Here is a 12,672-nt window from a genome sequence, read left to right on the forward strand (position 1 = left end):
CTGTGGAAACTTAAGTAAATGAGAATTTGTAGTAAATTTTTTTATCTTAAAACAAATAACTCACCTTGGCCGAAAAATGGGATGTTACCCAAGGCCCCCTACTGGGCCGGAGGAGAAAAGGACCTACCTCCTACAGGAGCACAAACAAGGCAGACTAAGACCCAGCAGTCAGCCAAGGCCCAAGCACACAAAAAACAAGCAGAGGCAGGAGGTGGACAGCAAAGATGCTGGCAGCCCTGCGTCTTGCTATGTCTTTATAGCTGTGTCTCTGGATTTGTAGGCCACTCCTCGACTTTTCAGCTCCTGCACGGTTCTTTGGGGCAAGTGACCAGTGACTGATACCACATATACACCTGGCTTAAAGTTATTGACTCGCTGTCACTTGGAGACCCAGCTGTCCTCTGGACTCATCATCACAATGATTCTATCAAAGGAGGAGCTGGTGCAGTCATATACCATCTCTCAGTTACCCTTCATCTGTAGATATGCATCACAATAGTCACAACCATCATATTCAAACTGATCTATAGTACCTTGACCAGTGAATACAGCAAGCAGGGCCACAGATGCTGCAGGTCCCTCAGCACCGTCTCCAGGGCTATCTTCTCCGATGAGAAGAGCAACAGCAAGGAAGACGGCCACAGCCTGCACACCCGCAGGAAGTTAACAGCTCGTTAGCCTGGTCTCTTCTTATAATTCCATCACGAGGACCCCATTCTCATGACCTCATAATAAACCTAATTACCTCCCAAACTTTTGGCCTCCAAATGCCATTATGTTGGAGGGTAGGGCTTCCACAAATGAATTTTGAGGAGATACAAATGTTTACTCCCTAACAGTGCTATAAATGAAGTCAGGGACTCTGATGGTGTCTTTAGCACAGAATCTTACATTTTCTTTGTCTTTGCCTTAACACAACTATTTTTGCTCAGGTAGAAAGTTCTTGGGATTTAATTAACAGCTCTATCATCTCTTCCTCAAGTCTAAAACAAAGGTTGCTGTGTCTTCACATACAATGGACACACAATGTGTACTTTAAAAGTTTTTGTTCATTGTTCACATTATCTTTTGCTCTCAGACTCAACTTTTTATTCAGTCCAGAGAACTTTTTAGTATAGAGCTCACCTCGAGAATATAACTGCCTTTGAAAATACAATATTCACAAAAAGAATAACAAAAGAGGGGATATTTACTAAATTTTTATTGGGCATAACAATTATTTCTTTTAGGGCGTTGCTGAATTTTTTGTCTTAATGAAAAAAAAACAAATTGAGAAATTCCGCATGACACACTGATCTAGTGATCTCAACATACTTGTGGGTTTCTACTAACTGTTGTACTGTTTTGGGTATTGCTTTCTCAATTTCCTTTTTTTTTTTTTTTTGCCTCATCTCCCGGAATGAATCAAAGGAAACCCCAGTCTCTGAAAAAGACTTCTTTTGAGTTAACTTTCTTATATTGGGAACTTTCTAATCTCACTAGAATACGTAACATTGGTGTTCGATCTCACGTATTTCTGAATATATTCCTCTATCCACAGAAATATACTCTAGGGGAGAAAAATAGAACAAGTTCTTGCCCTCCTGACCATTGAACAAGAGACCAATTAGACAATGGGGCTAGAAAAACCTCAAAGTAAACGTGAGTACTTTCTCTCCTTTCAATTTCAAAGAAGCAGAAGGATTTATAACTAATTTAAAAGATATGGATTGACGGTAATTTTAAAGATTGTTGATGGTGATGGGGAGGAGGAAGTGGAAGGAAATAAAAATGACATTGATGAAGAGAAAGGACGTAGAGTCAAATAAGTTGGATAACAGAAACTTCTTCATAAAATGTCGATTGGACCAAGAGGGGAGATAAAATATATAAAAGAGAAATAAGATGAAAAGAAAGAGAGTAATATGAGAAAATTCTTTTAAAGAAAAAAAAAAGAAGATGTAGAAAACGCACTTAGGCTTATGCTGTATCAGAGGCTCTAATTGTCCCATTTTTATGTTTGACTTAAGTGACACCAGTGGATTTGTATTGTGATAATATTAAATAATATTTTTGATAGACATATAGAACAAATGTGGAAATGTATAAATTAAAATTAAAGTTTTATTTTATCTCATCACCCTACCATGGCAAACTGTAATCACAGCGTGATCCTATTGAATTACCTAAAAATATTATTACCTTTTCAGGTAACATTATTTCTTGGAGATTTTTTGCATCAGTATATACTGATTACATGCTTATTTAATTACTATATAGCATATAATTGTGTGGAGTGACCATAATTTAGAATTTCCACTATTGATAATACACATGTGAATATTAGATTACAGTATGTTTTTTCTATTTTGAAAAGTACCACAATGAATATCTTTTAACATAAACAAGCTCAATTATTTCTACAGAATAGATACCTATAATTGAAATTATTGTGGCAAATGTAATGCATTTAAAAATGGATAAATGTTACTAAATTGATCCTTCTAAAAGGCATTCCTAATTTTACAGTCGAGGCAGCAGGATTTATTTTCTTACCAAGAGCGCTTATTTCCCCTCAGCCTTGCCAACACTGCATGTATTTAATTGACTTAAAAAATCTGATGTGTGAAAAGTTATACCACAGTCTTGTAGTTTACAGTTCCCTGATTGGGCATATTTTTGTTTGATTAGGGGCTATTTATAACTTCAGCAAATTAAAATTTCAGCAAATTTCCTGCTCAGAGTTTTGCTCAGTTTTCTAGTTGATTTTGAAATACTTTATACAGTCTGGATATTATTATGACAAGACTTTCCTTGTGTATGTTCCTTGACTCTAACATTGCTTGTGTTATATAGAAGTTTTAATATTTATGTACTCAAATTATCAATTCTAATGGCTTTTGGGTTTTGTATCTTACTTATAAAATTCTTTTTATTTCAAAATTACCAAGAAATTTTACATTTTTCTTTCTTATTTATTCATCAATAAGCTCTAAAATTGATTTATTTGGAGAAAATACTTATGCTTTTCTCTAGATCTAAAATATTTTGTTTGCTCTCATTTTTAGATTGCTCCTTGGTAGAATTAGCTTTCCTGGCTTGTAACTGAGAGAAGGTTAATCTCTATTTTTCTTTTGGTTCTAGTGGAAGGAGGCGTGCATTCCCAGTGGATCGCTAAGAGGAGGTTAATCTCCGTTTTTCTTTTGGTTCTAGTGGAAGGAGGTGTGCATTCCCAGTGGATCGCTAAGAGGAGGTTAATCTCTGTTTTTCTTTTGGTTCTAGTGGAAGGAGGTGTGCATTCCCAGCGGATCCCTTGGGTTATTGCTACAGTTTTCATCTCACTTCTCAGTGTCTGTTTTATTGCAAGTTGCTTGGGTAAGTTATTAGCCAAAGTAGAACTCTTCTTGAATTATTTTTTCCAAACAACTTTTCTGAGGTTGCTCTAAGCCTTTTGGTATCTTGATTTTTCCTAGCATAACTTATCAATAGTATCTTCAGGGTCTTGCGCTGAATATTCAGAGCTACGTTCTTGACTTTCTGTCTTTCGATGGTGCTACCTTGTGATAGGGATTGAATGATGGAATTTAGACCATTTTCTGTACATGTAAAAGTTGGTTACTATAGTAAATTTCCCCCCATTTTGGACTGGGATTACAAAGGGATACATTTTATGAGTAAAGAGTAAGCAGCAGAAAAATAACTTTCAGATAGATGGGCAAAAGGTTGGAAGAATTGTTCTCTGTCTCTCTCTCTCTCTTTCCCTCTCTTTCTTTCTTACTTCCCCCTTTCTTTCAACCTCTTTATTGATGTACAATTGACATATAATAACCTGTACATATTTAATGTATACATCTGAATTTGGGGGATAAGATACACCCTTGAAACCATCACCACCATTAAAAAATTCTTTCTGATATCAAACCTAAAATAATTATAATTAAAGTGATATGATATAGGTGCAAGACAAATAGACTAGAGGAAAATGAAGGAGAGTTCGGTTACAGATCCCGCATGTATATAAGACTCTTTGTATAAAACAAAAGAAGATATCTCAGAGATATCGGAAAAGGACAGTTTTGTTCAATTAATGTTGCAGAGTCCATTGATTATTTAAAAGATGAAATTGGTCTCCTGCATCATACTGTACACAAAAACAAATCTAGAGTGGATTATTGTCCAAAATGTGAAAAGTAAATCAATAAAGTTTTTTTTTTTTTGTTTGTTTTTGAGATGGAGTCTCACTCTGGCACCCGGGCTGGAGTGCAGTGGCCGGATATCAGCTCACTGCAAGCTCTGCCTCCCGGGTTTACGCCATTCTCCTGCCTCAGCCTCCCCAGTAGCTGGGACTACAGGGGAGAATATCCTCATGACTTTGAGGTAGAGAACGATTCTTAAACAAGTCACAAAATGCACTAGAAAATAAACATTGACAAATTACACTACATTAAAATGAGTTACGGTACAACAGAACATACCTGTAACAGTGAAAATAAAAAGCCACAGAAGATACTTGTAATGCATATAATTAATAAATAATTCACGTGTAGATTATCTAAAAATTTTTTCAAACCAGTAGGAAAAATACTTACAATAAAAAAGTCGGCAAAGTCTTAAATAGGTAATAAAAAAACAAAAGAGAAAAATGAAATCTAAACACACAAAATTGCCAGCCTCATTAATTATCAGGGAAATGCAAATGCAACTCATAGTGAGACACCTTTGCCAACATAACAGGATGGCAACAATTAAAAGTCTGGCACTACCAAAGATTGATGATGCCATGGAGCAAATGGACCTCTAATGAATTGCCTCTGGTGGAGTTTAAGCATTACAATCACTCTGGAAAAGTTGACCACTATCATAGTTTACAATATTCACACCCTATTGCCTGCAGTTCCACTCCTACGTATGTGCCCTACAGAAACACATGCTTATGTGCTCCACAATGCATGGTTGAAAATGCTCAGAAGAGCAGAGTTCACAGTAGCCAAACACTGGAAACAATGCACACATCTAATAGAAGTAGAATAGATAAGTATATTTTATTTCATGAAGACAATAGTTCACTTTACAGCAGTGAAAATGCATTAATTATAGAGGGCACGTAACAAAATAGATAAATTTCAGAAACAATTCTCAACAAAAGACAGAATCAGAATTCATACTGTATGATTGTCATTCAAAAACAGGCAAATCTGATTTATCACTTACTAACATGTCCCCTGTTTTGCCGTTCAAAAACAGGCAAAACAGGGGACATGTTAGTAAGTGATAAAATTGTAAAGCAAAGCACAGTGGTTACTTTAAAAGCCAAGAGTGGTTACCTTTAAAGGAGAGGGAGTGAGTTGCGTTTGAGATGTGAAGGCTCTCTGAGGTTTTGGCAATATTCTGTTTCTTGAGCTAAGTAGTTGTTAACTGGAGTGTTCACCTTACAATAATTTGCTAAATGGTTTTCCACTTTTTTACATTTGTTTGTATATTTCAAGGTGAAAGTATATTAGAAATGCGTAAGGTTCATACAACCTAGTGCACACCAAAACCCCTATTCTAACACAAATTTTGACAGAAAAACATGCTTGCAAGCATGTGCACATAAAAGTTTGCAAAACTTCTCCTATAAAGAACAAATTGAACAATATAATAAAAATATTAATTTTCAACAGTTGCTTTCCACTAATTCACCTGGAGCTGGAGCAAACGAGCTGCATAGAAAGAAAAGAGAATATGAGGGCCTTAATTATCAGGATCAGAGAAAGGTTAGGGAGGTCAGCCCCTATTTCCCTAATTAGTGGTTATATAGCAAAAGAAACCTAACTTGCTTTTATCCTTGACAGTGACTCATCACAACTTTTCCTGCTGTAAGAGAGGCACAGGAGGGCACAAGTTAGGGCACCATGAAAAACTCAAATGCATCAAAGAGAACTCAGAACTGAAAAGTGCTGAAGGTATAGAGCATAAGATAATTTCTTTTTTAATTTCCATTTTCGTTCAAATTCATAATTCGACTTAAGGAATGTCAGTAGTGAACCAGGAAAGATTAAAATAGCATAAGATGAGAATCTGGCATGGGAGTAAATAACAATACCTTAAGATAGAATTATTTCTCATTACTGTAATCAGTTAATCACTAGAGAATATGGCTTAACAGATGGATGGGTTATTTTTGACATTCAAAACGTAACATTAATCAAATTCAACTTTTCCTTGATTCAGACATATCATAAAGACAGTTTCCTCCTAGAATATATAGCTTTCAGCAAAGCTATTTATTTCTTTTATTATTGTGGAATTTGTCATCTCATTTGGGAGAATGGGGGAGTGCTTGAGTTTTAGTAGGTTCTTTACCCCCTTTAGGTAAAATATTCTGCAAAAGCTTCATAATGGAAACACTTTAAATATGAAAGTCAACAGATGTAGGAACATTGAATAATAGTCATGCCTTCTAAGATAATATTTTGTCATTTTCTTGTAGTCATTATGTGGTGTCTAGTACTTATGTTTAGAAGATATTTCGGAATGTAATTTTCAGGATCTTTTGGCAGGAGAACAGAATAATTTTGGTGATCTTGATATTATTCTCACAAATATTAATTGGATATAGGTAGTGGAATAGTTATGCAATCTGTTACAGATGAAATACTCTTTTGTTACCAATTTCCATTTTAATTTTCACTTGAGGGAGCACCTGGAACTGTTGTCCTGTTGGCTGGAGAACCTGGCAGTCCAACTGCTATTTTCCTCTTACTGACAACAAGACATGGGCTGAGAGTGAAAGGAACTGTTCAGGGATGGGGGCCCATCTGACGACCATCAGCACGGAAGCTGAGCAGGTGTGTTGGGAGGATCACATCAGTTTCTCTGCTCGTTTGAATCTCTTTCCAGAAAAAGAGGAATTTCTCTGTCCTGTTATGCCTCTGTCTGTTTTCATCTGCTCCATCTGCCTGGAAAGCCCTTTCTTCCCCTTCAACTTTTTGTTATATGGCCAACTTCTTTTGGTCTTTCTATATTTGATTCATATGTTATTTCCTCCAGAAAGCTACCCTAACCACCTTCCTCATTCTAACCCTCCCGATGCTAAGTGGGAGGTACTTCTGTGGGACTCTGTGCACAATGAGATCATAGCATTTACTCCACTCCACTATAACTGTCTGTTCACCGCTCCATCTCTTCCAGTGACTCTTACTACGTGGAGAGCTGGAACCATGCTCTACTCACCTTTGCGTTTCCAATGTCCTATTCAATGTGAGGCACACTGAATAGGTCTTGATAAATGTTTGGTTAGTAGATGAATAAATGAATGATTAATCAGGACTGAACTAGCTTCTCAAGATAAAGTATAGGAAAAATAATTCAGATGTATGGATGTAATGATAAGTAAAGAAATCTTCGGGTAAATTCTTTACAGGCTAAAACTTATTTCCTCATGTAATATGATTCCATTTATGTACCATGACTCAGATTCTAACTTTTTCTTGGTTAATAGTTTCCTCAAGGATTTTGTCTCCATAGCTTTACAATCTATAGGTTTGGTGATTCTGAATAAAATGGAATTTAATGAAATATGCACACAATTAAAGAAGGTGATATTAAAAACAAAACCTCCTAAAAAATCTAATCCTATTAAGCATTGTGCTAAAAGGGTTGCAAGTCTGACCTCACTTAACCTTCACCGTAACTCTATAAAGTAGTGAAGTTGTCCGTTCTGAAGACAAGAGCACTGGAGGTTTGGTAAGATTGAGGCACTTACTAACATTACAGGAAGGATTTGAAAACAGATCTATCTGATGCCAGAGCTTTTGTGCTTAACCAGTAATCTAGTTGACATCTTTCCTCTTTTTCCAATGTCATAGCCATCATCTGATTCATGCAAATGTATTAAAATTTATATTTTTATGCAGAACTTTATTATTCAATTTCTGGATAGACGCTTTTCCTATTTCCTTGGACTGAGAGATGAGAACGCCAAAGGTCAGTGGCGCTGGGTGGACCAGACGCCATTTAACCCACGCACAGTGTGAGTATATTGAGTGGGCTAAGGGGATTTATAAGCAAAGGTTAGAAGATGGTAGCAAGAAGCATTCATTTTGAAGTGGAGTACATTGATATAAAAATGTTAGGAGAGACCACAGTAGGTTGAGTCATCGCTATATGCTATGTTCCAGTTCCAGAATGGTCCTATAATTTCCATGAAATATTCAGTATTCTTATTTGTACAGTGTCAATAATGAAAGAATGAATAACATGGAGATGATATAAAAATTGTTTTAGGTTTAACATTTATAAGTGATAAAAATTGTCTTTGAAAGAGAATTAAAACCTTGTCATTTTCTTTCTTGAAGCCAATATCGTTTAATAAAAATATAATGCAGAGCCAAATATGCAATGTAAAATTTTTGGTTAGCTATATTAAGAAACTAAAAAGAAACAAGTGAGATGTATTTTAATAATGTATTTAACCCAATATATCCAAATCTTATCATGTCAACATGTGATCATTATAAAATTATTACTGAGATCTTTGACATTCTTTATTGGTAATAAGTGTTAAAAATACAGCACTTAAGACTGAAAGCACATTTCAATTCAGAGAAGCCACATTTCAAGTGCTCAGCAGCTACATGTGTCTAGTGAGTATAGTATTAGTGCAGTTCTAAACTGTTCACTAGGGACATTTCTCTGAATTGTCTCCTAATATATCTATTATCTAATCTACACCTATAATCTATATTATCTATATATACATATAAATCTCTATCTATGTTGTTTTTCTTTCAGATTCTGGCATGACAACGAACCCAACAACTATCAGGGAGAAAACTGTGTTGTTCTTGTTTATAACCAAGATAAATGGGCATGGAATGATGTTCCCTGTAACTTTGAAGCGAGCAAGATTTGTAAAATACCTGGAACAACATTGAACTAGAAACCCACAAAGTGGTTCTTGTGATGGAAAGAGAAAAGAAGAACCAATTAGAATAGGGTAGAAGGTACATGCGTCATTGGAACACAGAAAACATACTGGGTCATAGAGCGTTTTTTGTTTTTTGTTTTTGTTTTTGTTTTTTTTGAGACGGAGTCTCGCTCTGCCGCCCAGGCTGGAGTGCAGTGGCCGGATCTCAGCTCACTGCAAGCTCCGCCTCCCGGGTTCCCGCCATTCTCCTGCCTCAGCCTCCTGAGTAGCTGGGACTACAGGCGCCCGCCACCTCGCCCGGCTAGTTTTTTGAACTTTTTTTTAGTAGAGACGGGGTTTCACCGTGTTAGCCAGGATGGTCTCGATCTCCTGACCTCGTGATCCGCCCGTCTCGGCCTCCCAAAGTGCTGGGATTACAGGCTTGAGCCACCGCGCCCGGCCCATAGAGCGTTTTTAGTCATGATGGTCTTTTTTATTTTGTTTGATTCATTTGAGACGTGTGTGTGTGTGTGTGTGTAATGTGTTTTTTGTATGGTGTTTGAGGGAAGGAATAATCTTTCTTTGTAGTATTTCAAGATGTTTACTTTTCAATTGGTGCACACTGAATGCATGTTTAGAAGAATGGCACGAATAGTGCATCTCTTTTGTCATTTTTCTCCTGCTCAGATTCTTAGCTCTTAAAATTCAAAGGTGGGATATTCTAACTGGTAGTGGTGCATCATTTTTCACCCAAATATTACAAGCACTTTAAATATTTTAAACCACATTTTTATTGTTTGATGCTTCATTTTCAGACTTTTTAATGTCAGTCGTTACATTTACGTCCCATGAGGAAAGTTTTTCCAGAACAACAGTGTGGAATAGTTTTGAATTATGCTATTATACAGATAGAAAAAAAGTCCAAATGCCTTTAAAAAATTTACTTCTTACTCTACCCAACATGTCTTTGCAAAGCAAGAAGTCTTTATAAGACACTTGAACAAAGTCCTTCAATTCTATAGCAGAGGAAATAAAATCCCCCAGAAGCCAAAGGGCTCACCTTCACATTGCTAGTTCACGACAGACCCAACTGTGCTTCTTTAGAGATAAAATACATTCCCTTTGGTATCACAGGAAGTTACTGAGGATGATTTGGCCTCATTACTTAGCTAATGATGATAAAATTTCTTTTTTTTTTTGAGATGGAGTCTCGCTCTGTCGCCCAGGCTGGAGTGCAGTGGCTGGATCTCAGCTCACTGCAAGCTCCGCCTCCCGGGTTTACGCCATTCTCCTGCCTCAGCCTCCCGAGTAGCTGGGACTACAGGCGCCCGCCACCTCGCCCGGCTAGTTTTTTGTATTTTTTAGTAGAGACGGGGTTTCACCATGTTAGCCAGGATGGTCTCGATCTCCTGACCTCGTAATCCACCCGTCTCAGCCTCCCAAAGTGCTGGGATTACAGGCTTGAGCCACCGCGCCCGGCAAAATTTCTTAATTATTTGAAGTAACATTGTATTCGTGTTTGCATTTTTAATTTGAATAGAAAATAATCACATTTTCAACCCATTTATATAAATTGTTAATGTTTCTTTAGAGCTGTATAACTATAGCTTGAACTAGCAAGGAAGTCATTGTTTTGACAACTAGAAATTATGCTTTTCCTGGTGCATATAGAGTTAATTTCAAAGGGCAGTCACATCCAACTTTAATAAAATATGGTGGTCTTTCTTAAAATTCTCAATTTGCTAATTTTTCTCAGATCTAAGCTGAAAAATTCCAAGCAATGGCTTTTTAACCTAACTTTCCTACTACTACCTTCAAAAACAGGATTTATTTTGTAAATTAGCTATTGCCTTTTTGGGTTTGAAATACCGGTGTTTGATTATGTGTGGTGGTGGTGGTGCTGGTGGTGATGTGTGTGTGTAGCTGTGTTAAAAGCTGATACTTTTAGCTGAAATGGTGCTAAATAAATTTGATTGTGTTTCCCATATTCATTAAATCATGTAGCATGAAACCTATGAAACTTGTTGAAGTAACTTTATGCAAACGCTAGTGGGCTTTGTATAGTCAATATTATCCATTTTTAATTTGTGGAGAACTATATATAGGTCGAGATTCAGTTGTCAATAAGTTATGAAGTTTTTGCCCATGCCTGTGTCCTGAATGGTATTACCTATGTTTTCTTCTAGGTTTTGATGGTTTTGAGTTTTACATTTAAGTCTTTAATCCATCTTGAGTTAATTTTTGTATAAGGTGTAAGGAAGGAGCCCAGTTTCAGTTTTCTGCATATGGCTAGCCGGTTTTCCCAGAACCATTTACTGAATAGGAGATCCTTTCCCCATTGCTTGTTTTTGCCAGACTTGTTGAAGATCAGATGGTTGTAGATGTATGGCATTATTGCTGAAGTCTCTGTTCTGCTCCATTGGTCTATATGTCTGTTTTGGGACAAGTACCACACTGTCTTGGTTATGTAGCCTTATAGTATAGTTTGAAGTCAGGTAGCATGATGCCCCCAGCTTTGTTCTTTTTGCTTAGGATTGTCTTGGCTATACAGGGTCTTCTTTGATTCCAGATGAAATTTAAAATAGTTTTTTCTAATTCTCTGAAGAATGTCAACAGTAGTTTGATGGGAATAGCATTGAATCTATAAATTACTTTGGGCAGTATGACCATTTTCACAATATTCATTCTTCCTATCCATGAAGATGGAATGTTTTTTTCATTTGTGTCCTGTCTTATTTCTTTGAGCAGTGGTTAGTAGTTTTCCTTGAAGAGGTCCTTTACATCCCTTGTTAGCTGTGTTCCTAGGTATTCTATTCTCATTGTAGCAATGGTGAACGGGAGTTCATTTATAATTTGGCTCTCTGCTTGCCTATTGTTGGTGTAAAGGAATGCTTGCAACTTTTGCACCTTGATTTTGTATCCTGAGACTTTGGTGAAGTTGCTTATCAGTTCAAGAAGTTTCTGGGCTGAGATGATGGGGTTTTCTAAATATAAAATAATGTTGTCTGCAAACAGAGACAATGTGACCTCCTCTCTTCCTATTCGAATACCCTTTATTTCTTTCTCTTGCCTGATTGCCCTGAGAAGAGAACTTTCAGTACTATGTTGAATAGGAGTGGTGAGAGAAGGCATCCTTGTCTTGTACCGATTTTCAAAGAAAATGCTTCCAGCTTTTGCCCATTCAATATGATATTGGCTGTGCATTCATTATAAATAGCTCTTATTATTTGAGATACATTACAGCAATACCTAGTTTATTGAGAGTTTTTAACATGAAGGGATGTTGAATTTCGTCAAAGACCTTTTCTGCATCTATTGAGATAATCATGTGGTTTTTGTCTTTGGTTCTGTTTATGTGATGGATTATGTTTATTGATTTGCATATGTTGAATGAGCCTTGCATCCCAGGGATGAAGCCAACTTGATTGTGGTGGACAAGTTTTTGATGTGCTGCTGGATTCAGTTTGCCAGTATTTTATTGAGGATTTTCACATCAATGTTCATCAGGGATACTGGCCTGAAGTTTTCTTTTTTGGTTGTGTCTCTTCCCAGTTTTAGTATCAGGATGACGCTGGCTTCATAAAATGAGTTAGCGAGGAGTCCCTCCTTTTCAATTGTTTGGAATAGTTTCAGAAGGAATGGTACCAGCTCTTCTTTGTATTTCTGGTAGAATTCAGCTGCGAGTCTGTCTGGTCCTTGGCTTTTTTTTGAGTGTGTGGTAGTCTATTAATTGCTGCCTCTATTTCAGAGCTTGTTATTGTCTATTCAGGGATTCAATTTCTTCCTGGTTTAGTCCTGGTAGG

General features: G+C 36.7%; 1 protein-coding gene and 1 pseudogene across 1 annotated transcript; one reads left to right on the plus strand and one right to left on the minus strand.

Moving 5' to 3' along the window:
• Positions 1 to 224: 224 nt before the first annotated feature.
• LOC117090910 lies at positions 225 to 1,391 on the minus strand (annotated as a pseudogene).
• On the plus strand, positions 1,369 to 9,020 carry CLEC4D (C-type lectin domain family 4 member D). The gene is made up of 6 exons (XM_033222870.1): positions 1,369 to 1,641; positions 3,262 to 3,354; positions 5,814 to 5,924; positions 6,658 to 6,809; positions 7,878 to 7,993; positions 8,755 to 9,020. The coding sequence occupies exons 1-6, from the start codon at positions 1,614 to 1,616 to the stop codon at positions 8,900 to 8,902; spliced, it is 648 nt and encodes a 215-aa protein (XP_033078761.1). The 5' UTR covers positions 1,369 to 1,613; the 3' UTR covers positions 8,903 to 9,020.
• Positions 9,021 to 12,672: the final 3,652 nt, after the last annotated feature.

The sequence above is a fragment of the Trachypithecus francoisi genome, unplaced genomic scaffold (assembly GCF_009764315.1).
Source record: "Trachypithecus francoisi isolate TF-2019V2 unplaced genomic scaffold, Tfra_2.0 Lachesis_group11, whole genome shotgun sequence".
NCBI lineage: Eukaryota > Metazoa > Chordata > Mammalia > Primates > Cercopithecidae > Trachypithecus > Trachypithecus francoisi.